General features: G+C 42.9%; 1 protein-coding gene across 1 annotated transcript in view; it reads left to right on the plus strand.

Moving 5' to 3' along the window:
* LOC309565586 (embryonic protein UVS.2-like) overlaps window positions 1-27,781 on the plus strand; it is a gene marked incomplete at both ends in the record, with an annotated part of 190,164 nt that overhangs the window by 133,407 nt on the left and 28,976 nt on the right. Inside the window, 11 exons of the mRNA XM_082270539.1 lie at window positions 1,602-1,667; window positions 3,220-3,285; window positions 5,225-5,365; window positions 8,250-8,367; window positions 9,347-9,525; window positions 12,633-12,714; window positions 14,051-14,178; window positions 15,447-15,562; window positions 16,311-16,536; window positions 17,648-17,772; window positions 18,960-19,185. Coding sequence (XP_082126665.1) covers window positions 1,602-1,667; window positions 3,220-3,285; window positions 5,225-5,365; window positions 8,250-8,367; window positions 9,347-9,525; window positions 12,633-12,714; window positions 14,051-14,178; window positions 15,447-15,562; window positions 16,311-16,536; window positions 17,648-17,772; window positions 18,960-19,185 — 1,473 coding nt within the window. The remainder of the gene's footprint in view (window positions 1-1,601; window positions 1,668-3,219; window positions 3,286-5,224; window positions 5,366-8,249; window positions 8,368-9,346; window positions 9,526-12,632; window positions 12,715-14,050; window positions 14,179-15,446; window positions 15,563-16,310; window positions 16,537-17,647; window positions 17,773-18,959; window positions 19,186-27,781) is intronic.

A 27,781-nucleotide genomic window follows, 5' to 3' on the forward strand; every position in this document is an offset into this window, starting at 1 on the left:
GCTCTTCTCTCACCGACTCATTCATTGACCACCAGTATAATGGTGCTTTTCTCTGTCTGTCTCTCCCAATGACAGCCAGTGTAATGGGGCTCTTTTCTCACTGACTCATCCATTGACCACCAGTGTAATGGAGCTCTTTTTTCATGGACTCTCCCACAATGCACCAGTGTAATGGGCCCCTTCTCCACTTACTCTCCCTTAAGACCCCCAAGGTAATCAACCTTTCTCTCATTGACTCTCCCAATAACCACCAGTGTAATGGGACCTATCTCCACTGACTCTTCCAATGAGAACCAGTGTATAAGAGCCCTTCTTTCACAGACTCTCCCAATAACCACCAGTGGAATGGGGCTTTTCTCTCAAAGACTCTCCCAATGACCACCAGTATAATGGGGGCCTTCTGTTACTGGCTCTCCTATTGATCACCAATGTAAGAAAAAGTAAACTAAGTATAACACGTTCCATACTTTTATTTATTTATATATCTTAACTTACTGTTTGCATTAATCTATGGTATATAAATATAATAATTATTATTATTGATATAGGAGTTCCGTACTTTTGCTAAAAATTAATTTTAAGGGATCCTCTATGTTAAAAAGACTATGATAGTGAATTGTAGCAGACACTTGCAATGCTTGCTGTTGAATTATTTGGAAAAAGTAATTGTTACTTCTATGTACAATATGTACATTAACATAAAAGGTTATGATTTTTTACATTTTGCTTAACCTGACTAGTGAATGGTTTACAAATCATAGTGAAAAATAAACTTTTAGTAAATTGGCATTGCAACTTTGAATAATTTTTGGGGACAATGTTTTTGATCACTCAGTGAGCACAGTTACCCTCTACCTTTGGCCACTGCACTGATAAAAAGTCAATCCCAAATCCTGCTATTCAATGTACCCGGCAGTATTACTGACATAGAACAAATGGTCCCAAGGGATTATTTTATGAGTGAACAGTTTGAACTGTGTATCCACGTTGCGTGTAGGTGCAAGTGCACTACCTGAAAATACTCCAAAACTACAAATTAAACAGCATAGCACATGCAAACTTGGTAGGCTTTCTTGGTTGGTTTTCCAGCTGATCTGCAACCATAACAGCAAGACCTAGGATTCTTTATGACCCATTGGCTTAATTTTCATAAAGAATGGGCACCCCCAAGGTTACTTGATAAGACACCCCCATCCACTAATACTTACTTCTACAAGTTCTCATTATTATATTTAACTGCAAGAGTGCCAAGTTTAATTCTTGTGTAGCTCCATGTTGGGCTTTGTCAGAGATTATACAGGGTTCATACCCTTCTCCCCTTCCCCATGTGAGAGTGTTTGGGCTTAGCCATTGGCCACCTAGGCCCCAAGCACTTCATCTTGGGAGTAATAGAAGAAGGTCACATGATCCCTCATACCTGGAAGTATTGACTAATTCTTAGGGTTCCAACAGTCACAGTGGAGCATATAGAATTATAGATGGTATCAGTGGGTGAGTTGGAGGTAGAAAATGGGCAAACTTACAGATTTATTTAAAATTATTAAACCAAATAATATTAAAATATTATTCACTGATATATTATATAATTTCTTGCAATTCAGTTCCACAACCACTAGCAAAACCTCCTTCTGAAGATGTACTGGCAGCCATAGAGAAGATGAGAGAAGGTAACAACTGAACAATGGTATTTGGGTTTCAAAAATTGAAAAGCTTTTCAATAATTTAGCTCGTTCTTTAGCATCTCACTTTCCTGTTTAATGTTTTTACTTATTTAATGATATTGAGAATGCAGGAGAAGGGAGATTCCATGGTACGTGGATGGCATGGCAGAGCACAGAGGCAATTCCTTAGGAATGTATTTGGTGTAAAAGAATAAAGAATAGGTAATACAAATTAAAAATTAAAGATAAACTCCAGGAAGATATGCATTATAATGCAGCTCTGTAATCATGAATACATCATTAAATGTTTTTTTCTATTTTTTTTTTTTAAATGCAAATATTCCAAAACTACAAGTAGAAAATAGTACTTGCCTGCATACCTACAATACTGTTTTTGCTGTGGGTTTCTCAGTAGGTTTCCCAGCTGCTATACAGGTGAAGCAGCAGATCCTGGTATTCTTTATAAACTTGATTTATCAATTTCTGCAATAAATAGGAAAAGTTGATAGGTTCTGTTAAAAAAACACCCCAATCCACTGATACTTACCTTCTGCAGGCTTTTCTTAAAATCCTGTTTACCTGTGGGAGTGTGGAGTTTTATGCGAGTATGAGTTTCATGTTGGTCTTTGTCAGAGCTCACATGGGTTTAATGACGTTTTCTCCTTCCCTACATAAAAGTATTTGGGTTTGACCATTGGCCACCAAGTCCTGGAGCACCACATCCAGGGAATAAGCGAAGCAGGTCATATGCTTCCCCATACCTAGAAGTATTGAGTAAATCAAGTGGTTCAGACAGATGCAAAAACTGGCGGGCGAGCATGAAGACGTGGGCAAAGTTGACAGGTTGATAAGGTATTCCCATCCACCCATACTGTATTTGCCTTATGAAAGCTCTCGTTATTAATTTACCTGTGGGAGTGCGGGGTCTAATGCCAGTGTGAGCTTCATGTTGGTCTGTGTCAGAGCTTACATGGGCTTAATGGCCTTCTTTTCGATCCCTACATCCTGGGAGTAGGTGAAGCAGGTCGCATGCTCCCTCATACGTGAAAGTATTGGGTAATTCTGAGGGTTCCAACAGATGCAAAGAGCAGTGAGAGAGTATGAAGATTTGGGCAAAGTGACAGGTTCTCTTGATAAGGCAGACCCATCCACTCATACTTGCCTTCTGCTAGCTTTCCTTAACATCAGATTTACCTGTGGGAGTGTTGAATGTAATTCCTAGTATAAGCTTAATGTTGGTCTGTGTCAGAGGTCACTTGGGTCTAATGACATTCTGTGCTACCCCACATTAAAGAGAATTTAGACTTGGCCATTGGCCACCTAGTCCAGGAGCCCTACATCCTAGGAGCAAGTGAAGCAGGTCATATGCTCCCCCATACCTGGAATGATTAAATCATTCTGAGAATACCAACAGATCCATGGAGTGATGGAGGAGCATGAAGATGGTATCAACGAATGAGTTGGGGGTGGTGGAAAAGGGCAAAGTAACAGATGAATTTTAAATTACGGAACTCAATAATATTATTTATTCTTTTTGTCTGGCTTTTCTGCCATCCAGTTCAACAACCAACATCAGAACTCCATTCTGAAGATGTTATGAGCACCATAGAAAGGATGAACAAAGGTAATTACTGAAAAATGGGTTTTGGGCTTCTAGAAATTAATATATTTGAAATAATATGTAGTGCTACCCCTGAAGGAGCCGCTTGGTAATTTGGGTTCTCTGTTCTGCGCCTTAACTCCAAGAACAACTTCAGACCCTCTGGTACACCTGGTTGAGGGAAAGTTACTGCATGCACATATAGGAACACAAGTGTGGATATCTTTAAATTGACTGTGAATTAGTATCAGGAAATAGACTCAAGACCATTTAGTGGAAAATAACTCAAGGCATTGGTGAGGGTTAGAGTAAATGGTGGTTTGAGTATAAATGAACACACAGAAAGTAGATTCAGGCACAGTCCGCTAGACAGTATATTAATTATGCTAAAGTAGCTTAGAATAGAGTTCTGTACCACTAGACTGGAATGAACCCATGAGTCAGAAAAGTCAGCAATAAACAGTACATATAAGCATTAATTACAATGTGAATAATAATACTATAATCAGTCTGGAGTGCCCACTAGAAGGATGGCTAGAAAAGTCCCCAGAGATGCACCTCTTAGCATAGACAATAAGCAAAGATAATTGTATAGCAGCTGTAAAGGGGCAGTCTTTAGTCCTAACTCTTTAGCCGGCTAGCTTTGGGGTCCAGTTGTACTGTTGGTACACATGAGAATAGTCCCAGTCAAGCCATTAGGCATCAAAAAGGCTACAGGATGTATGGGCAGTTCCTAAAGGACTCGGTCTCTCTAGCAGCAGATAGTAAATCCCCACAGCTGCAGCTTACCAGTCCCAGCAATATTGCAACTCACCATCTTGGCACAAATAGCGATTAGTCCACTCTTCTCTGCACCCAGGTGACTCTAGTTGTAGGCACACCTGGATTTAGCGTTTTGGATCCTGCTCAGGCCGCCAATATGCAGCAGATGGTGCACACTGGGCAGCGATGTGCACTTTCCAGTCTCCCGCACAGCAAGAGGAAGCTATGTCCTTTACTGGAGAAAATGCATCTACTCTCCCTCCTCCTGGCAATATCCCTCTGAGAAATGAGAAATGCAGTTCAAAAGCTCTAAATTACAGTAGTAGTCTCTCCTCTGGATTATAATTCCAACAGTGCAGTGCTGCCTTACTCAGTCTATTAAATGTTTTCTGTTCAGCAGCTTTTGCTTATATAGCTGTTGACCAGTTTAGCACCATAGGGTAGCAGCTACAAAGAGCAGCTGCAGACAGTGTTTCTTTCACTCTCCATTCTTAGCCAAGCACCTCACTTTAAATATAATTTTCCTTTTTTTAAAATTTTCACTTATTTAATATTATGGAGAATACAGGAGGATGGAGATTCTATGCTACAGTTCATTCAGAGCATATATCATTACAAATTAAAGCTGATCTCCAGACACATATATAAATCAGCACAGTTCTGTAATCATTAATAAATAATTAAATGTATTTTTAATGCAAGCAGTGTAATTACCTAAATTTGACTTGACCTTAGCAGTCCACTGTGCAGTTTATACAGCAGGGCTCAGAGAGTGGGAGGAGAACCAGCACAAGCAGCCAATCAGATGTGATGCAGTGCAAGGAACAAGTTGATAGGAGCAGAGATGAGCCCATCACTGTGCTGCTACTCATTTCACTGTCTAGTCCCAGGGTGGGTTCTTGGAGAAGATCTGTAGGAGTAACTGCAGCAGGGACTCACCTGCCCTTCCAGACAAGACTGTGCTGTGTGGCAGAGCTGTATAAATATTAGGAAAGGACAAAAATTCAAATGCCTTGGTGGGTAAAAAACAGCTCCTGTATTCTTTATGGGTATTTAGCTGTGGCCCAGCTTTAACATATGTTTAATATGATGGGACATATTGTCTATCTAATCTTTTTAATCTTGAGATGTAAATGTGAAAGCTAGACTATTGTGCATTGTGTGAACATAACCCTCTCCAACGTGACTGTTTTTTGTCCAGGAAATGAAAAACTCTTGCATCACGGCGATATTATTACAAAGGAAGGACGCAGCGCTATGGAATGTCCCTCTAAGAAGTGTTTTTGGTCTAAATCTGCCAATGGTCTTGTTAACGTTCCATACACAGTGGATCCTCAATTCAGTGAGTGACCCCTTTCTTTTCTTAATATGGCACAAAAAAAAGTCAGCCACCAATCAGGCTACTTATGTTATTCAATGTGAGAATGAAACAAGTTGTTTAATTAGTCACCATGTGCAACAGACCCAATATGCATTCTTGATTTTCTTTCTCCAGTTGTTATTATTAATAGCCTGGTGATTACAGAGTTCCATAACTCAAGAAATTTTCACATAACTTATTATTAACATAAAAATGTTCTCGTTTGAGCACAAGCTGGAGCTGATGCACAAGGAATAATAAGCGTACTGTCACTAGGATCTCCCGCATCTGTCTGTAATCACAAATGTCCCTGGATATTCGGATGCCTCCTTCCAATATCAGCCAGACATTTCTTCTGTGAACTCTCCAGACCAGATGCTCAGGTAAATCCCTCAGTCATTTCCAGCAAGGTTTAGTAGAATAGGCCCCCCAGCTCTAAAACATCTAGGACCTCGATGAACAAGTGAAAAAAGCACAGCTGGACTGTCCCAAAGGGCAGCAGCCCTTCAGGCTAGGAATTTCTCCCCACTGCAAGAACCCCACTGCTCCAGGCCTCAGACTATTTATGCATTCCCCAACCACCTACTAGGCACCCTTCCCTAGGGATTCGCTGGGACCACATACATATTTAGGCTGTGGATTTGACTCCCCCAGTCCCCTACATTCTAAATCCTCGAAGAGGCAGGGGGAAGCAGTCAAACCCACAACCAGTGAAACCCAGAGCAGCTAAAGGTAATCATAAGCTGCTCCACTGATTACAGGGGAGTTAAAGAACTAAATTTACCTAACCTAACTAGCAGCTTATCCAGGAGGGTGCTACATAACTAAAATAAAATTGTTCAACTATAGTTTGCCTTTAATATGGAGTTCCATAAATACACAAATCTACTCCACTGACCATCTATGTAGCTTTTTAAAAATAACTTAAGGTATTTCAAAATTTTAACATGATTAACCAAAATCTGTTTTTATTAGGTTCTCATCATTTTCTGCTCTTCAGAAATCTGGCTGAGAGTGGGAATGTCTACACTCTAACCCTTCACCAGAGAGCCAGCACCTAAAATTCTAACTAAACTGTTAAAAAGTTTAGGTGAAGCCACATGCCTGAACTCTAAACTATCTGAGCTTCCAACCTGGGACAAATTACACTGCTCAAAAAAATTAAAGGAACACTTTTTAATCAGAGTATAGCATCAAGTCAAATAAACTTGTGGAATGCTAATCTGGTCAGTTAAGTAGCAGAGGGGGTCGTTAATCAGTTTCAGCTGCTTTGGTGTTAATGAAATTAACAACAGGGGCACTAGATGGGCAACTATCAGACAACCTCCAAAACAGAATGGTTTTACCGGTAAAGGTACCTACTCATCTTTCTGACTATTTTTCACTAGTTTTACATTTGGCTAGGGTCAGTGTCACTACTGATAGCATGAGGCGATACCTGGATCCTATAGAGGTTGCACAGGCATTCCAACTTCTCCAGGATGGCACATCATTACGTGCCATTGCCAGAAGGTTTGCTGTGTCTCCCAGCACAGTCTCAAGAGCATGGAAGAGATTCCAGGAGACAGGCAGTTACTCTAGGAGAGCTGGACAGGGCCACAAAAGGTCAGCAGGACCGGTATCTGCTCCTTTGAGCAAGGAGGAACATGATGAGCACTGCCAGAGCCCTACAAAATGACCTCCAGCCACTGGTGTGAATGTCTCTGACCAAACAAACAGAAACAGTTTTCCTGAGGGTGGCCTGAGGGCCCAACATCTTCTAGTGGGCCCTGTGCTCACTGCCCGGCACCATGGAGCTTGATTGCAATTTGCCATTAAACACCAGAATTGGCAGGTCCAACACTGGCACCCTGTGCTTTTCACAGATGAGAGCAGGTTCACCCAGAGCACATGTGACAAACGTGAAAGGGTCTGGAGAAACCGTGGAGAACATTATGCTACCTGTAATATTTTTCAGCATGACCGGTTTGGTGGTGGGTAAGTGATGGTCTGGGGAGGCATATTCATGGAGGGACGCACAGACCTCTACAGGCTAGACGATGGCACCCTGGCTTCCATTAGGTATTGGGATGAAATCCTTGGACCCATTGTCAGACCCTACTCTAGTGCAGTGGGTCCTGGGTTCCTCCTGGTGCACGACAATGCCCGGCCTCTTGTGGTGAGAGTATGCAGCCAGTTCCTGGAGAATGAAGGAATTGATAACGTTGGATGGCCCCCACCCTTGCCTGACCTAAATCCAATAAAACACATTTGTGACATTGTGTTTTGGTCTATCTGACGCCACCAGGTTGCACCTCAGTCTGATTAGGAGCTCAGTGATGCCCCGGTCCAGATCTGGGAGGAAAAACCCCAGGAGTACCATTTTAAATTGCTGCAATGAAATTTTAGCAAAATGGACTATCCTGCTGCATCATTTTTTCACTTTGGTTTTTGGGGTGTCTTTAAATTCAATCCTCTGTAGGTTGATAATTTTCATTTCCATTAAACGATGTGGCATCCTTTCATTCCTAACACATTACCCAGTCCATATCAGTATAGTTATCCAGCATGATATTTTTCCCCATTGAGATCTGATATGTTTTTAAAGTGTTCCTTTAATTTTTTTGAGCAGCTGTATATACAGATATATCTAAAAGATAAAGCAACACACTAGAAGCCCAGACTCACTCAAGGAAGCTAAAGACCCTCCACAATAGGAATAAGGTTTAGAAATGTTACCACATAATCATAAAATTATTTATGCCAAGCTAATCTCATATGTTTTCATCTAAAAAAAAATGGAAAAGACCATTCATTTTAATAGGTAACTGTTATTCATTCAGCCTGCATACATTGTTAAAAATGCAAATTCTTATTTTTAAACCAGCCATGGATGAAAAAGCTACCATTATGAGAGCAATGTTGGAGTTCGCTACGCTGACCTGCATCCGTTTTGTCCCACGCACCTCAGAGGCAGATTACGTGAACATCATAAACGATGTTGGGTGAGCATGTTGTTGGTGAACAGACAGTAGTGGACAATGATGGCAGATGTCACCCATACAAGAAAAAAAAAAGTTGGAGCTCCTCTTATTCATCGTTCTTGTTCAATATGTCCTTATCTATTGGTTCGTGGCCTCCTCCTTTGACTTCTAAAAATAAAGGGGGGTTCCCTATGTAAATAAATGAGAAAGAGAATTCCAGCCCCTTGTCAATCACATTGACATAATTCAGTGGGCTACCTATCAGGTATATCCTGACCCAATGCTTCATCCCCCCTAGAATGGTCAAACAAAGATGGTGGGAGATGTCAGAAATGACCTATAGGCATTATTCCTCCCACTGTCATCAGAAGTGGGGCATAGTTCCTGCTACTGACACCAACAATAGGCCACTAGTCCTCTCACTGACACCAACTATGGCACACTATTCCTCCCATTGATACCAATGATTGGGCTCTATTTCTCCCTCTCACTCCAACAATGGGACACTATTTCTCCCACTAATACCAACAATGAGGCACTATTACTCCCCTAATACCATTTATGTGGGAGTGGGGGGTACAACTGAGCTGGGGTTCTACTGTGCCCCTTTAAAAAAAAAAATAGAAAATCACACATGGCATTTGCCAAGCTTCATTAAAGTTTAAAAAAGCGTCACTGAAGCATCAAAAACACATTAAAAAAACATGTTGAAGCGGTAGGCACTTTAATGTTTGTTGAAGTCGAAGCAAGTGTAAATGAGCCCTTAGAAGGAAATCCAGATCTGTAAAGTGTGGGGAGAGCTGGAATGAGTCTGGGAATGAACAATGGCTAAACAGAGCTGGGCAGAGCAGTAATGGGCAGTACCTAAGCAGATCTGGAAACAGGATTCTCGTTGGTTGCTATAGGTTAATGCAACTTGCTTATTACTTTATTGAAGTAGCATTAATAATCTGTACAGCATCCGTGTAACTTGATTGTAATTTTGTTTTGTTGGTTGCAGCTGCTGGTCATTACTGGGCTATTCTGCAGGAGCCCAGGACTTATCTCTGGATAGAAGCGGTTGTGTTTTACATGGGGTCGTCCAACATGAGCTAAACCACGCCTTGGGCATTGATCATGAGCACAGCCGAAGTGACCGCGACTTGTACGTCAAAATCCTATGGCAAAACATTCAACCTGGTAAGATTCAAAATGGCAGCTGCATTTAAAAGTCAAAATCCATTTATTTCTGACCTCACTAGTACTAGAGAGGACAGACGCATAGATATATAAAAGATATAGAAATGTTTTTTATAAAGCTTAAAATCACAATTAAAGTAACATTGGATTATGATCCCTTCAAGACAATGTAGACCATAATATATTGTATCTATTCACAAATATCTTTGCTAAATTGTCTTTGCTAAAATATCCCAAGAGGTTGGCGGCTTTTACATTAATTAGCTTCTTCAGCACCTTTAGGTGTTACGGTGTTAGGCAAAGATGTAAAGGTCCTGAAGAAGCTTATTGATGTGAAACACGTCAACCTCTTGGAATATTTCAGCAAAGACAATTCATCACAGATATTTGTGAATACATACAATTTATATGGTCTACATTGTCTTCAAGGGATCATAATCCCGTGTTACTTTAATTGTGTTTTTAAGCTTTGGAATACAAATTTCTATATATTTTTATATATCTACTGTATGTGTCTGTCCTCTCTATTACCAGTAAAGTCCGACATAAATGGGTTTTGAGGTTGCAATAATAATGAATAAGGTACATTTTAGCCAACCTTCCTAACATTGCTGCATTAAACAGTCGTGGGCCTCCTAGAGAAAAATGTCTGAAATTGGTCTGTGTTATCAAGAGCACATGATTGGTTGACACAAGCAATAGATTTTTTTCCTTACATTCTTCCAATGTGCTCTGACATAGAACCATAGTAAATTGGGCAAAAAAGGACCTATGCCCATAGTGCAGCCAATTTTATTTCTAAGACCATTTTTAAATTGTTGATCCAGAAGTCATGCCCATTGAGGACTGAGTTACAAAAGGGGAGGGGGGTGGTCAAGACTCAGCCTTGATCTTCAAATTCACAGATCACCAAATTTTCATACATTTTACCAGGAGGATCCATTCTTATACCCCCTAGCTCTTAAAGCTCTTGAACTTTCAGTTTAAATTGACTAAAGGTGCATCAAAAAGATGTGCATATCTTTCATTTTGTGGTTGATTTACTAAAACGAGTGCACTCAGACTCTGGTGCAGCTGTGCATTTTAGCCAATCAGCTTCCAACTTCAGCTCGTTCAATTCAACTTTGGTAATAAAACCTGGAAGCTGATTGGTTTCTACTGTATGCAAAGTTGCACCAGATTTTGTACTCTCCAATTTTAGAAAATAACCCCTCTTTGTTTTCTATATAAAGCAGCCACAGATTGAATAGAAAAGCTTTTCCCCTTGTTTTAGAAAAGCTTTTCCCCTTGTTTGAAATAAGACTTCTCAGCTGTCACGATACTCCAGGAAAGTTCTTTATTTTCTTAAAGTAAAGCAAAACATACGAAAAAAAGAACAAAACAGAAAGGTTTCACGCATCAAAAGGAGAGAGAGAGATGTTATGTGTCTTCAGTGTAGGATGTTCTTTTCTCATCTCTGCTTGATCTGTAGATATAGTTGTCTTTTATACTATATGTAAAGATGATGTCAGCAAAAAAGTGTGTCCCAAGAAGGTAGTAATTCTAAATATAAAAGTAACACCCACTCTTGCATTTATGGATTGAGTCTATAGTTAAGACACCTAACTCCACCCAACACACTGACATAGAAACTCAGAAAATAAATACATACATAGCAAAATGGCTTCTCTGATCTTGACAACCTTCAAAAACTAACATCATTACATTATGATATTTATATATTTCACAGACGTTTATCATTTAAAATAATATTAAACTCTAAATCTCTAACAGCCCTGTCACTATATTGATGACAGGGATAAATCCTTGCTCCATGGAGAAGCCGCAATCTATTTGAAAAGGTCTGACACGCCCCCTGCTAACCATAAGCTTTATAAGGGCATGCTGGATCTTTGCAGTGAGACCACTGCTTCTACACAGAGAGTAAGGGTTCCACTCTCCAGCATGCTGGCAGGGACAGGCTTTTTCACTCAAGCTGTGGCTGCTTTAGAGTGAAAATGAACTTTAAGACCCTGGGACCTTGATTTCTAAAAGAAATGCAAACATTTCCACAGTTCATGATGAATTCGGGAGCCATGTCATCTGCTGGTGTTGGTCCACTGTGTTTTATCAAATCCAAAGTCAGAACAGCCCTCTAGCAGGAAATACTAGAGCACATCATGCTTCCCTCAGCTGACCAGCTTTATAGAGATGCTGATTTCATTTTCCAGCAGGACTTGTTACCTGCCCACACTGCCAAAACTACCAATAATACCTGGTTTAATGATCATGGTATCACTGTGCTTGATTGGCCAGCAAACTCGCCTGACCTAAACCCCATAGAGAATCTGTGGGGTATTGTCAAGAGGAAGATGAGAGACACCAGACCAAACAATGCAGACGAGCTGAAGGCCCCTATCAAAGCAACCTGGGCTTCCATTCCACCTCAGCAGTGCCACAGGCTGATCAGCTCATTCCCCTTATACCCCTTGCCCTTAAAGCCCTCAATTTTTCTGTTTAAATTGACTAAATGCATTTTAGGTGCATCAAAAAGATGTGCAAATCTTCCATTTTTGAAGTTGATTTAGTAAAATTTGTGCCCTCAGACTCTGGTGCAGCTGTGCGTGGTAGCCAATCAACTTCCAACTTCAGCTCATTCAGTTAAACTTTGGTAATAAAACCTGGAAGCTGATTGGTTTCTATGCAAAGCTGCCACAGATTTTGTACTCTCCTGTTTTAGAAAATAACCCCTCTTTGTTTTCTTTACAAAGCAGCCACAGGCTGAAAAGAAAAGACTTTCCCTGGGCCCTGTCATTATACTGATGACTGGGATGGATCCTTGCTTCGTGGAGAAGCCGCAATCTATTTGCAAAGGTCTGATATGCCCTCTGCTAAGTCATTTGCAGAGCTCTCCAATCCGCAAAGGAGCATAAGATTTGTAAGGGGGAGGGGCGTGTCGGATCTTTGCAGTGAGACCACTGCTTGCACACAGAGAGTGGGTTCCACTCTGCAACATGCTGGCAGGAACAGGCTTTTTCACTCAAGCGATGGCTGCTTTGATATGAAAATGAACTTTAAGACATTGAACATAATCTTAACAGGCATAAGTAACTTTTTTTTTCTTGCAGGCTACAACGCCAGCTTTGATAAACATGATACCAACAACCTAAACTTGCAATATGATTACACCTCTGTAATGCATTATGGGAAGTAAGTATTCCATTCTTAGTTGACTTTATTCCATTGCTAAAAACACAGATTCAAATGAAACTTGCAGTGCCGCTCTAAGATGAGAAAAAGATCTCCCCGTCGCTTGCAGTGAAGGCATCATTACTAGTTAAAGAGGTTGTAAACTCATTTAAAAAAATTTTTTTTTTTTTACAACCTGCAAGAGAAAGACATAATGAGCTAGTATGCTTCGCATACTAGCTCATTATGAAATACTTACCTTAGAACGAGCCCCCGCCGTGCCGCTCTCTTACCTGTATGACGGGCGACATGACATGTCGCCCGTCTTCCGGGATCGCGGCATCCGGTCATCTGATTGGCCGGAGCCGCGGTGACGTCACTCCCGCGCACGCGCACGGGAGCCGACGGTCACGGCACGGGGCTCTGAAGGAACGGCACGGTCAGCCGTTCCTTCAGAGCGCATGCGCCAGTGACGTCACTGGCTGCATTAAAGGTAAATATCTCCTAAACGGTGTAAGTTTAGGAGATATTTACAGTACCTATAGGTAAGCCTTATCATAGGCTTACCTATAGGTACAACTTCCTGAGGAGGGTTTACTTCCTCTTTAAAAATAAAGAAAAAATACATATTGCCCTAAATTGATGAAGAAATTAGATTTTTTTACATTTTTTTATTGGGAATGTTTTATAGCAGAAAGTAAAAAATATTGTCATTTTTTTTATTTAAATTGTCAGCCTTTTTTTGTATATAGCGCAAAAAATTAAAATAACACAGAAGTGATTAAATAACTCCAAAAGAAAGCTCTATTTGTGTGAAAAAAAGGACATCGATTTTTTGGGTATTGTGTCGCATGACCACGCAATTTTCAGTTAAAGTAACACAGTGCAGTATCGCAAAAAATGGGCTGGTCATGAAGGGGGTAAACCTCCCGGAGCTGAAGTGGTTCTAGAGTCTCAAGGTTATTTACCCCCCTCCCGCCCCCAATACTCAACTGAGCCCAATTCTCTCTCATTTGCCTAAATACAGCAGCTGTCAGTCACAGTCAGTGAGCCAATGAGGAGAGAGACCACACTATGCTCTCCTGCTTAGTGTGGTCAGTTTTTAATAGGAAAGCAGAGGGACTGGCAGGAACACCAGGGATTTCACACAAAGGAAGAAATACAAAGCGAATAGGATACTTTTTCATACAAGTACATGGTACAGCAGGCACATATCAGGAATATGAAATGTTGGGTTTACATATTCTTTAAGGTCATAAGGAACATGCAAATGTAATGCGTTTTGTAACCTCCCATTAAAATTTGAAGCATGTTTCTGAAATTAACCCTCACTGTATTGGTATTTTTCTGTTTACAGATTTGCATTCTCTACTAACTACCGCCTACAGACCATTCAGCCCATCCCTAACAATGGTATCAGCATTGGACAGAGAATGGGACTGAGCAACCTGGATGTGGCCAAAATCAATAAACTCTACAGCTGCAGTAAGCTTAACGGAAATGTCTATGTAAAAGGAAGCAATGGGATTCATTTGTTTGGTTATTTTAGAAAAATCTGGTTTAAAGTGGTCTGCAAAACTACTTATAGCCAGCATATGGCTTTGGGACACTTGTGAAGGAGATAGAACAAGCAGGAGATAAAACTGCAAAAACATACACAGGAGGGTGCAAACTCCTAGTGCATTACCACCATACAACAGTTGAATGGCTGAAATGTCTCGGGGGACATGTCCCCTTCCTCAGAGCTTTAACTCTGTTTCAGCTCTGAGAAAGGGGGCATGTCCCCTGAAACACGTCATCCTTCTAACCGTGTGGTACAAGGCGAGATGACATTGCCTACGGTTGGAGTTGTTATGTGATATGCCTTTTGTTATATATGTTTGTGAGCATGCAATTGTTTTTCGGTATTTAATAAAGTTATATGGTGGTAATGCACTAGTCGTGTGCCCCCTCCTGTGTGTCTTTCCAGTTGTTTGAAGATTTCCTGATCTGAGGAGGGATGCATCGGATGGGACATTATGTTTGAACACCATTAGGCGTACCTCTACTTGAAAGGCCTGCATGTTTTTTGAGACATAGGCAGGAGAAACAAAACCCATACATAAACCGAGGGACTTTCAAATGTAAATAGGAATACCTGGTTTTGTGAGAACTGGTGTTGGTAGAACTCAGTGAAACTAAAACTTATTGAGTCTCCATGGCTCTAACACGTGGAAAGGGCTCCACATTTACAAGTGGAAATGAAAAAATAAAGTAGCCATTTCTTCTTAGAAAGCCACTGTTGGTGGTGGTCATAAGCATGGTATGGCACCTACTGATTCCCAAATTAAGGTAGGGGGCGAGCAGACAGGAAATTAGTCTGCGTATTTGATCTGGGAAGTCAGCTGTTTGTATTTTAGAAGACCCTCAGCCCTCAGAAACTGGGGCAAAATTATGAAGTGTGATAATGCACAGCCATGTTATGGAGTGAAGAGAAATCAGTGGCACTGAGGGTCTAATTCATACAAGGTGAGGGGTTCCAGAATGTATGTCCCACAAGGAGGAAACTGGATTTTTAGCTTCCTCTGGGAATTGTAAATCCTGGATTGGAGCCTGGAGGCTTAGGTGGGAGGAAGCCCCTAGCCCCGGATCCATGGTTTTCCAACACCAGCAGGTGTGCACAGGGTTTTTGGTATGGGAGACTACTACAGATTAGGGCTACACCCAAGAGACTCTACCCTTTGTAACTTTGTTCTTCCTCCTTTTTTCTACAGATGCCTGCTCCTCCGTATTGTCCGATGACACAGGTGTTTTCTACTCTGCCTCCAACCCTTCAAATTACCCAAACAACTACAACTGCACATGGCTCATCCGTCTGCCAAACAGCCAGGTAATCTTTCCTGCTTGACGCACTTTATCTTAAAGATAAATTCTACTCATATATAAAATATTTTAGAGGTGAATGAATGGGATTTTAACGGTGCCGAAAAAGGACCAAAGTTATATTATAAAAATACCAAATTTTATTGAAGCAAATCATTTAAAAATTTGACATATAATAAAATCATAGCATAGTATTCATACAGTTATTGTATGTATGCAGTAATTCCAACTCTACATGTTTCACCAGTCTATGGCTTCTTCAGGAGACTTTTGTGAATGCCGCATACAAAGTAGCTAACTATGCAAATGATAATAATGACGTGCTGCATATCAGAAAGGTGGTCAAAGAGGGATATCAGTAAAACCGCAGAGAGGGTTATGGGATATCCGGTATGGTCCAGAATTCCAGAAATAAACCAGAAAAAGGGAATGATCTGAACGAACAGGAAGACCAATAAAGGAGGAATACCACGGACCACATCAATCCGACCAATTTGGAAAACATATCCTGGATTTGGATCTTCAACAGATGATTTAATAGCAAATATCTCACCACCTCTAGTAGCGTTCCAGCATTCTTGGGTCTTTCCTGGGCAAGCCCCAGCCACTGGCAGGAATTCAACATTAGGCATAATACTATCACCTAGTGAATCTTCTAAAATCTATTGCTAGCATTTTTAGTGTTAAAATAATTTTTGTATTCAGCAAATTTGGGCAATCTATAGCCATTAATATACTTATAAATTTACTTTTAGGTACTCTTGCAGTTTAAGGCGTTTGATGTGCAGAACACTGTTGGGTGCACAGCAGATTACATCAGGGTGTTTGATGGCCCCAGCAGAACATACCCATTGCTGTTGGACAGGTCATGCGGCTCCGGAAAGATGCCCTCCCTGGTGTCCTCTGGCTCAGTGATGCTGGTGGAATTCGTCACAGATAGCTCAATTACAGCCACTGGATTCAGAGCCTCATACAGCACAGGTAACAGAACAGATGTATAAATAAAATTCTAACAGTCCCATTGGGGGTCAACATGGCCAGAATGGGTATCTTTGGCTTAAAGAGGAAATTAAAACCATCTGGACCTTTTACTGTAAGGACATATTTCTGTGGGCTACAGAAAGTGGACCACACAAAATGTGCCATAGTAATGCATCGAATAATGATCATGGTGAAAGATGGGTGTTCCTAAAGGACATGTTTTATTGGGACATGGCTTTTCACCTCCTACAGTATGAGCTTTAGCATCCATTCATGGTCATAAGACATCTCATAGCCACAAAGAAAATTGGTGCTGGACCAATTCCCTCTGCAAGACTCTCCAGTAGATATGTGTTAGTGCTGGGCTAGTGGCAGTCAGGGGTGGCTCAATTTAGGCTGTTTTGTTTGCTTGGGATAAATCAGTTTGCCATAGATTGTGTGTGAGGACTGTATTTGAGTCCTAGGCTGCTGGATTCCCTGAGAACAATGTTTTTTTTGTGGTAAGGAGCATGGGCACGTACCTTAGTTGGAGACTTGGTCGATAAGAGGGCTTACCTTGCAGCTCTGGTCAGAGCACCCCTGAATGTGATGACAGAGGTGCAAGGCTCAAAGAAGCACGGGTGCCGATAACTTGGTAGCAGGTGATGGCCAGAGTCATACATGGTAAGGCAGAAGGAAGCGTAGTCAGGTAGCAAGCTGGGGTTAGTGCCAGGAAAGCAGACAGAGTGAGGTCCAGAAGAAGGCCGAAGTCAGTACAAGGGACACAATCCGAGCGTAGTGGAGGAGCAGACCAAGGTCAGTGCCAAGGAGCAGGCAGAACATAGAGACAAACCAAGGTCAGTATCCAGAATCAACAATGTCAGAAGCAAGCTGGGCCAGCAACAGGAGATCAATCAGGAACTCAGTAGGTTAAGCATAACAGCCCAGCAATTAGCATTATCAGCAGGTCAGAACTGGAAGCTTACATACTGCTTTAATGATATGTTAAGTTTAAAGTAAACCTAATTTGGGAGACGTGTAGGGGCGGCCATTATTGACCTTCTTGCTTGGAATTCTCTGCTCTTAGTACTTTCTGGAAATTACACAATTGTCACACTGTTATTCATTTCAGTGAGCTGCGGCGGGACTTTGGTCAACTCAACTGGGACCGTATTTAGCCCTGGATATGAAAAGCAGCAAAATTACCCTGCTTATAGTGACTGCACTTGGACCATCATCGCCCCTCTGGGATACAAAGTAAGAAAAGCTCCACTTTATATACACTATTTGAAGCATCTTGTTATATTTGTTTGATAAGCAAAAAAAAAAAACCTGTTGATCTTGCCAGAAGTTCAGATATGTCCTGTGTCTCCTGCACACTTCCTATATTATCTTAAAGAGCCCTATTTGTTCTTCCGTTGGACTACAGAACAATTAGTCTTTAGGCGGTAGAGATCTGAGAGTTGGAATTTTTGAGTAATTTAGCAAAAGATATTGTGCAGGGCTGACACCACTCAGTCAAGGGAAATGCTGTGTGTTGTCAATTAGGCTTACGTGCTGAGTGCATTTTTGGCAGATATTTTTCTGAATTTGCAGGCAGCGCCAGATCTAGGAGAATGCTGGGATCGGCTGTGAGCCCCGCCAAGATTTTGGTCTTGCCCCCCCAGGACCAGAGGCATTAACATGGCGAACACTATAATGAGGCACTGAAGCCCAGCTCAACCATTGCAGTGCACAAAGCTACAAGGATAAAATGAAAGTGCGTTGATACTTTGCATCCCTAGATTAGACAAGCTAGATCAGGTCCTTGCAGGGCCTTTAGCGCATTTCTTGCTGGAGTCACATAATACAATTAATATTTCATGCCTGAAGTATATTTAAAATAGTTGTAAAATATGAAGGTAAAAAATCTTCAGTGTGCAGCCCCCCCCCCCCCAAGACTTGCTTGAGCTCAATCTCGATTCAGCAATGTGCACAAGAGCAGTGACTCTCCCGGCTTTCTGTGCTTCCTCATTGGCTCAGAGACAGGAGCAGGAGCCATTGGCTCTCCATGCTGTCAATCACAGCTAGTGAGGAGGGACCAGGGGCGAGGTTGAGCTCTACTGTGTGTGTCAATAGACACCCAGAGTCGGGCTATGGACTGAACACACGAGTGCCTCCATAACAAGTGGCTTTCTTTCTGGGGGAACTCAGCAGGGGGAGAGGCCAGGAGCACCAGCGGAGGACCCGAGAAGAGGAGAATCAGAGCTGCTCTGTGAAAAATAATGTTGTTTTTTTAAATTAAAAAATGAGCCTTTAATATGTTGGCAGCTGTATTTGCTTTTGTTACATGACATTAGCTACTGATTAGCAAGTTTATATTTTAGATATATATATATATATATATATATATAATTTTTAATTTTTTTTACTTATTTTATATAAATATGTGTTGTAAATTTCAGGTCCAGCTGGCCTTTGTCAGTTTCAGTCTAGAGCCCAGCAAGACATGCTCTTATGACTGGCTGGAGATCAGGGATGGGATTTTGTCCACATCCCCCCTGGTAGGGTCAAAGTACTGCGGCAATCAAAAAATCCAACCAATCACTTCCACCGAAAATGGCCTTGTGCTGAATTTCCTGAGTGACTATTCTACAGAGAGTACCGGATTCATGGCAAACTACTCCATCAGTAAGTTGATTCAACCTTTGAAAATGTTATTTTATCTATAAAAGCATACAAATCCCTTATTAGGTCCAATAAAAGATGAAACGTCCTCATCATCACTCCATTTTAATTGTTCTTTTGTATCAATTGCATACTATATAACTAAAAGTTCATGGGCACCTAGCCATCACACCTGTATGAGTTTGTTGAACAAAGCAAGGTCTATAAAGACCTGGATGAGCGAGTTTAGGGTGGAAGAACTTGACTGGCCTGCATAGAGTCCTGACGTCAACCAAATAGAACATGCGGCCCACTGCCCCCTGAGAAGTTTTTTTCTTTGCTGGGGAGGAAGGAAGTCGGGTCGGGGGCACGGCCACAGCGGCTTCCAACTAACTGTAGGCAGAGACTGCCTCGGAAGGGATCATCCTCTAGTTGTGTTAAATTAGTGCTGGGGGGGTGGGGCGGCTGCGCGGGAAGAGCGTGACAGTGTTTTGTTCCTTGTATACCGTAACTTTAGTATATATTTTATATGCGGCCCGAGAAAATTTCTCTACACTCAATGTGGCCCGGAGAAGCCAAAAGGTTGGACACCCATGAAATATAACATCTTTGGGATGAATTAGTGCGGAGACTGCGAGACAGGCCTTCTCGTCTAACATCAGTGCGCTTCAGGAAGAATGGTCAAAAGGTCCCATAGACACACTCCTAAATCTTGTGGACAGCCTTTCCAGGACAGTTGAAGCTGGTACAGCTGCAAAGGGTGGGCCAACTCAATATTGAAATAGTGCAGTTCAAGCACATCTCTCCCATGTAAGGAGTAAGTATCTCCAATGGTTTAGAGAGGTTGGATTTATCCTTCATTTTTTGGATAGTGTAGGACCCACTGACAATGGGGTACTTTGACGTAGTGGTGGGCTTGAGCAAGATATGGCCATATGGTGGGACTAAATCTCCATTTTTACTTATTTTGATCAGGTCTTAGTTGCCTTGTTATGTTTGATGGTTATTTATTTTGCATGTGTGCGCTATCCTCTGTAGTTACAACTCAATATTGAACCCTGCGGACTAAGACTGGGATGCCATTAAAGTTCATGTGCGTGTAAAAGCAGGTGTCCCAATACTTTTGACATTATAGTGTATGTTGCTGTGCCTGCCCTAACATGTATATGTACTGCAGCAGGTCGGCAAGCAGTTATGGAAGTACAGGGTACGCTGCTCCCAAACCGTGAATTAGGTCACACCCAGATGCACAGATCCACAGACTGCGCAAATCTAAAGAAGAAGAATTGACTCCATGCTGAAAAAATAAAATTACAGTAACCTTATGCATTTGGACAATGTGATCAGAGAGTCTCCACTTGGGAACTTCTCTTCTTTTTGTCCAGTAGGGTTGAGATTAGGGATCTCTGCAGGCCACTTGAGTTCACTCTACCTAATTTGATATTTCAGTTTCTGAGGGATGCTGGTGAGACAAACTATTTATTGTATTGTTAAATCCAGGGCCGGAAATAGGGGGGTGCTGGGGTAGGCTGTGCCCCCACAGATTTTAGCTGTGCCCCCCCCCCCCCCCCAAGTCTCTGAGAGTGCATCCACTGATCCATGAGCCAGTCTGATGCAGACAGTTGATGTAAGGAGGATGCACACTGATAGGGACAATCCATGTAAAAGGGAACTCTGGTGGAGACACCTGATGTAAGGGGGAAATGCTGATGGGGACACTAATGTAAGGGGAGCACTCTAATAGGGGAGTGCTCTGATGGGGACACTGATGTAAGAGGGCGCTCTGATTGGGTCACCTGATGTAAGGGGGCACTCTGATTGGGACATTTGATGTAAGGGGGTACTCTGATGGGGAAACTGATGGAGGGCGCTCTTATTAGGACACCAGATGTAAGGGGGCACTCTGATTGGGACATTTGATGTAAGAGGGGACTCTGATGGGGAAACTGATGTAAGATGGCCCTCTGGTTTGGACACCTGATGTAAGGGGGCACTCTGAGGCATTTGATGTAAGGGGGCACTCTGCTTGGGATATCTGATGTAAGGGGATACTCTGATGGGGACCCTGATGTAAGGAGACACTGTGAAGTGAACCCTGATGTAAGGGGGCACTCTGATTGAGACATTTGATGTAAGGGGGTACTCTGATTGGGACATTTGATTTAAGGGGGGGACTCTAATGGGGAAACTGATGTAAGAGGGTGCTTTGATTGGGACACCTAATGTAAGGGGACACTCTGATTGAGATATCTGATGTAAGGGAATACTCTGATTGGGATATCTGATGTTAATGGACACTGTGATGGGGACCCTGATGTAAGTGGGGCACTCTGATTGGGACATTTGATGTAAGGGGGTACTCTGATTGGGACATTTAATTTAAAGGGGGGGACTCTAATGGGGATCCTGATGTAAGTGGGCCACTCTGATGGGGACCCTGATGTAAGGGGCACTCTGATTGAGACATCTGATGTAAGGGGTACTCTGATTGGGACATCTGATGTAAGGGGCACTCTGATTGGGACATTTGATGTAAGGGGGTACTCTGATGGGGAAACTGATGGAGGGCACTCTAATTAGGACACCAGATGTAAGGGACACTCTGATTGGGACATTTGATGTAAGGGGGGACTCTGATGGGGAAACTGATGTAAGATGGCGCTCTGTTTGGGACACCTGATGTAAGGAGGCATTTGATGTAAGGGGGCACTCTGCTTGGCATATCTGATGTAAGGGGCACTCTTATGGGGACATTTGATATAAGGGGGTGCAAGTTTTGTATAATCACTCTGACCCTGGCTTTTTGACTGCACCCCCAGATCAAATAGGCTCAATCTGGCCATGGTTTAATCTGAGGTCTGTATGCCTACTGCACCCAAACATGACATTTCATTCTTTGGTAGATGCTGAAATGCCTACCACAGACTCTATTGGTGAGACCTCTGTGCTAAATACTTGGGTTTGTACACCTGCATGTGCTCATTATAAGGGGCTCCCACCACCCCCGCTAGATTTTTATGTACTTTATATTATAGAGAATGTAACAGGAGGAGCTGGGACAAAGGTGGGCAGAAACACCCAAAACTCTGAGATGAAAAAGAACAATACCAGGAATCATGGGAAATGCTGATGGAATATCCAATACATATATGATACCAGGGGCTGGCCACACTTCACCAGTAACTCATTTTTGGGTAGCCTAACCTTTAATGATGACTGTTCATTTCACCAGAACCTGGTCAGATGCCTTCTAAACACCTGGTATAGGAAAGGATTTCCCATCACCGCTGCCTCTTGCAATGTCTTGAAATGAAGACTGGATAAATGTCAAGATGTCTCCTAATTGTGAACTTTCTTTTCTTTTCAGTTCCAGCTGCATAAAACCCAGACCACGATCATCTTGTGACTTTCAGTGAAAAAAAAAAAAAAAAAAACGGCCACAAAATGAACAAATGACTGTAAAATCGTTACCAATACAAACAAATCAGAGGCCGTGACCTAGCAGTGAAGATAGGCGGTCGGAAACCCAGAAACATCCAAATGCATAGAGATTTAAGCCCTGTACACACGCACCGATTGTTGGCTGTAAATTTTCGGCCAACGTCCGATCGGCCGATTGTCGGCTTGTTAGTATGATGTTTCCGACAACCGACTGCGACTTTTCGGCCGAACAAAATCTGGTGTGCATGCTATAAAATTTTTGTTGGCCGTCAACAGAACGGCCCATTGTTCTTCAGTCAGTACAGATTTCGGCAGACAAAAATCAGATGAGCAAGACTGGGCATGCTCAGAGAAGAAAAAACACACGGAAAGTAAACCAGCACATAACATCACTTCTGAAGTTGGTTGTTGTTGGCCAACAACAGTGCCATCTTAAGAGCCTTATAGGCCTCTGGGCAATGCAGTGCACTGGGGCCCCCTGCCTACACAATCACCCACGAGAATAAAAATGCAAATTATTCCTGTAATATGTATATAGTAAGGTATATACTCCAGGTAGTAGTTGTACTCTCTTGTAGTATATAGTGTTCCCTGTAATGTGTATATAGTCTATATACACATTACAGGGAACACTATATACTACAAGAGAGTAAAACTAATACCTGGAGTATATACCTTACTATATACATATTACAGGGACCAATATATACTACAAGAGAGTACAACTACCTGGAGTATATACCTTACTATATACATATTACAGGGAACACTATGTAGCACCACCCCCGCAGGAGCTGCTGATTAGATTATTGGGTCTACGTCCTGCCTTCCAACCCCTGAAATTGGCTCGAACCCTCCCTAGGCACAACTGACACGAAATGGGACTATAATACCAAATGGCTACAGGAGAACACAGTTCAGGATATATCACCCCAATAAGTAATAATAACTTGTTACCTTTCTCCAGCCGCAGTCCCTCTGGGTGACACAAGGTGCAACACACAGACTTTTGCTTAACCAAAGTAGCTTTACTGAGAGTTAAAGTACAAGTTGACTTCAAAAGACATCACAAGAGTCAACTAAGAAAGATAAAGTTATTGACACAATAATAAACAATATAATTAAGATAGCTATTTTTGTATACTTATGCAACTAAAAGATAACTCATAGGCTTTCTTTTACCCAATTCAGGCTATGCTTTACACACATCTAGTCTCTTGTATCAGGTAGGCAGAACCTATTTGAATCCCATACACAGTTCCTTCCTTTTGGTTTGGAATCTTCGCTAGCAATCGTTGGTGCACAAGCTATTTGTAATCCAAAAGTAAGGATATATAGTCAAAAGGGGTGAGAAAAAAAAGTTACAATCACCCGCAATGTTACTGCGTAATTGGGCGTATTAATCTTCTTAGTGGTGCATATATAGGCCCCTGACACCTTATGTACTTGTGTTTAAATGCTTAGTCTCCTGGAAGGTGCACTCGGCCGCTGAGTGTACTGCGTACTATCTGAAGTGTAGTTAGCACCGGCTAAAGTTACTTTCTTCCAAGCGAGAAACAGATTTGGGCATGTGCCCTGCTCACCAAACGGCCTCTTTCTTCCCGAGCTCTCCACCTCCGATTTCTGTCACCAGCCGCGCTTGTGGTTAGATGTGGGCAACACCAGTCTCTGCAGAGCATCAATGGGTTCTCTGGGAAGGCTCCTTTACTGAAGATGAAATGCTTCCACTCCGTCACTTCAGGCCCAGGCTTCAGGCCTAGTCCGCAGCATCAGCCCACAGCACTTGCTTCCTTCTAGCTGTTGTGTCAGGAGACAAGAGAGAGAGCCTGGCTCCTCCCTTCCTTTATAAAGCTTCCCCCAAAAGGCTGTGCGGTGAAGCAATGCACCCTGGTGTTCCAACTGAATTGTGGGTATCGTAGTATCTGATGAACATCACCAAGCTGCAGTGTGGCAGTTTGGCCACTAGAAACTTCTGATGAAAACCACCAAGCTGCAGTGTGGCAGTTTGGCCACTAGATGGAGCCGAGTTCCTTCAAAATGTTATACAGTCTACTAATGAACAATTGTAAATGGGAGGATGCCCGCTACACACTCCCCCCACTTTAGAAACTTTGGTCCCCAAAGATAACGACAGCATGTATCCTGTCACATACGTTGGAAAAAAAAACAATTAACTCATGCACAACGGTAAACCATGTCCCTTATCAGAAGCAGAGTTCAAACCCAACAACTGCACATTAAAACACAGGGCCGACAGCGGAACCTCCCACCAATTGTTGGGGGAGGGAAGGTGGTTCTGTTCACAAACCCCCGACACTTGAGTGGCTTGTACAGATGTGCCTGGGGGTGAGCTAGGGTTGTCCTCCACTAAATCTGCAGTGGAAGAACTAGGCTGATCAAGAGTTCTCTTAGAAGTAAGGACAGCTTCTTCCGAGCATTTCCCCAATTGGTCGTAAGTTAGTCTTTTGGGTGGGTGAATGACTCTTCTTTCCCTCTGTTCTTTGGGAGTCACAATCTTAGAAGTGCTGGAACCAGCCGCTCTTGGGGATTCTTCAAGAGCTTCCTCCTCTAGTCCCAACGCATTGGACTCTGGGGTTTCAGAAGCAGTTAATTCTTCTTCAGAGAAAGGTGCAACCTCCTCCTCAGGATCTTCACCATCAGCTACTTCTTCTGTAAGCATGTGAAAAGGCACAAATTCAGGAGCTTCTGCCCGAAGGGTTCCTCTTTCAACCAGTTCGGATGAAGACAGGTACGCAGTCGTGGGTCCTGGTAACTGAGATGACCACATCCAATCAGGTACCTCCTCTTCATCTTCCAGATCTTCAATTGGAGAATCTCCATCCCTCACATCTGGAAATGCTGTTTGAGATCTGGTAACTGGCCTGTGCCCTTGAGACGTTGAAGGGACTTCATGTGAGACTGGGTCAGGAGATAGGCGAACTGCTTCTGAGAGAGGTAATAGGTGGTTCCTATGCCAAGTCTTCAGTGGGCCCACTCTCCCTTCCGGCCTAATCTGATACACAGGAAGGTTTGGCAGCTGCTTACAGATGACATAGGGCTGGGATTTCCAACGGTCAGCCAACTTGTGTTTCCCAGGGATACCCAAGTTCCTCAACAACACTTTATCCCCTGGCTGCAAATCCTGGATCCTAACTTTCAGGTCAAAGTTTCTTTTATTTCTCAGCCCCCGTTGATCAGATGAGACTTGGGCTTTTTCGTAGGCCGTTTTTAGGCTCTTCCTCAACCGGTCCACATACCCCTTGTGAGATGCTGCTGAGGTGTGATCAGGTGATATGCCGAAAGCCAAGTCCACTGGCAGCCGAGCCTCCCGCCCGAACATTAATCGGTATGGGGAGTATCCTGTAACATCACTGACAGTACTATTGTAGGCATGTACGATGGCAGCTACATGTTTACTCCAGTGCTGTTTCTTTTCTGAGCTCAGGGTCCCCAACATGTTCAAAAGAGTCCGGTTAAACCGTTCAGGCTGAGCATCCCCTTGTGGGTGGTAGGGAGTAGTCCTAGTCTTTTGGATGCCTAACAAGTCTAGCAACTTCTTAATCAGCCGGCTTTCAAAGTCTCTTCCCTGATCTGAATGGAGGCGTTGCGGTAAACCATAGTGCACAAAGAACTTTTCCACTAATACTTTGGCCACTGTTGTGGCTTTCTGGTCTTTTGTTGGAAACGCCTGGGCGTATCTGGTGAAATGATCTGTTACCACAAGGACATTCCCTTGACCACTCAAGTCAGGCTCCAGGCAAAGGAAATCAATGCACACCAGTTCCATAGGCCCCTGACTTTGCAGATGGCCCATTGGGGCTGCTTGACGTGGCAAAGTTTTCCTCTGGATGCAGCGAGCACAAGAACGACAGTATCCTTCAACTTCACCCCGCATACAGGGCCAGTAAAACCTGTCTCTCACAAATTGGAAAGTCCTTTCAGGCCCCAGATGACCATGATTGTCATGGAGAGCAGCCAAGACTCCTTCCCTGAATTTAGCTGGTAGGAACAGTTGCCACTTCTCTTCCAGATCATCAGAGGGGCCCCTTCGGTAGACCACCCCTTGGCGTATCTGTAGCCGGTCCCATTCTTTATGCAACAATCGGGCTTCCCGAGGGGAGTCTGTTAGAAGCAGCTCAGGGCGCTGAGTCTCTATGGCCTTCAGCAAAAGTTTCCCCAAAGGGTCTTTTAACTGCTCCTTCCTCAAGTCCCCTTTCGATAGCCTAGGCAAACCTTCTTCTTCAACCTGGGTCACCCTGCAATAACACCTGGGTACTCCAGCAGCTGAGACCCCAATCTCTTCGGCTCTTGCTCCTCCACTGGATCGAAATTCTGTTCCCTGACATAGGGCGCGCACTCCCTCTGAGGTCAAGTGGGCCCATTCTTCAGTAGGATCGTTGGGGGCATGAGACCTTCTGGAGAGGGCGTCTGCATCCCTATTCCCAACACCTGGTCGGTATTTTAAACTGAACATAAAGCTAGAGAGAGCGGCTAACCACCTATGTCCTGTAGCGTCCAGTTTGGCAGTGGTCAGCAGGTAGGTAAGTGGATTATTATCCGTTTTGACTATGAATTCTGCTCCATATAAGTAATCTTTCAGTTTGTCTACTACAGCCCACTTCAAGGCCAGGAATTCCAGCTTGTGTGTGGGGTAATTCCTCTCGGAAGGTATCAGACTTCTGCTCACATAAGCAACGGGCCGCAGGTGACCGTCATGCTCCTGGTACAACACCCCACCTAGCCCATCTCTGCTGGCATCGACATGTAGTTCGTAGGGTTTTGAGGGGTCTGCGTAGGCCAACACAGGGGCAGTGGTCAGGCTCTTCTTCAACTGAATGAAGGCTTCCTCACATTTCGAGGTCCACTGATCCTGAATAGATTCCTTGGGCTTTCTAGGCCCCATGGCGGGTTTCACTGGTTTGACTAGTTCTGGAACATCATCTTCCCCTTCGGTTCTGAGTAATTCATTGAGGGGTCGGGCAATTTTGGCAAACCCTTCCACAAATCTCCTGTAATAGGAGCAGAAACCCAGGAATGATCGGAGCTCAGTCACATTTGTGGGCCTCGGCCAGGAAGTAACAGCATCCAGCTTCTCTGGGTCGGTGGACACTCCTTCTGCAGACACAATGTGACCCAGGTAATGGACCGAGGACTGGTAAAACTGGCACTTCTCCGGAGA

The sequence above is a fragment of the Pelophylax lessonae genome, assembly GCF_965119305.1.
Source record: "Pelophylax lessonae genome assembly, chromosome: 10".
In the NCBI taxonomy this organism is placed as follows: domain Eukaryota; kingdom Metazoa; phylum Chordata; class Amphibia; order Anura; family Ranidae; genus Pelophylax; species Pelophylax lessonae.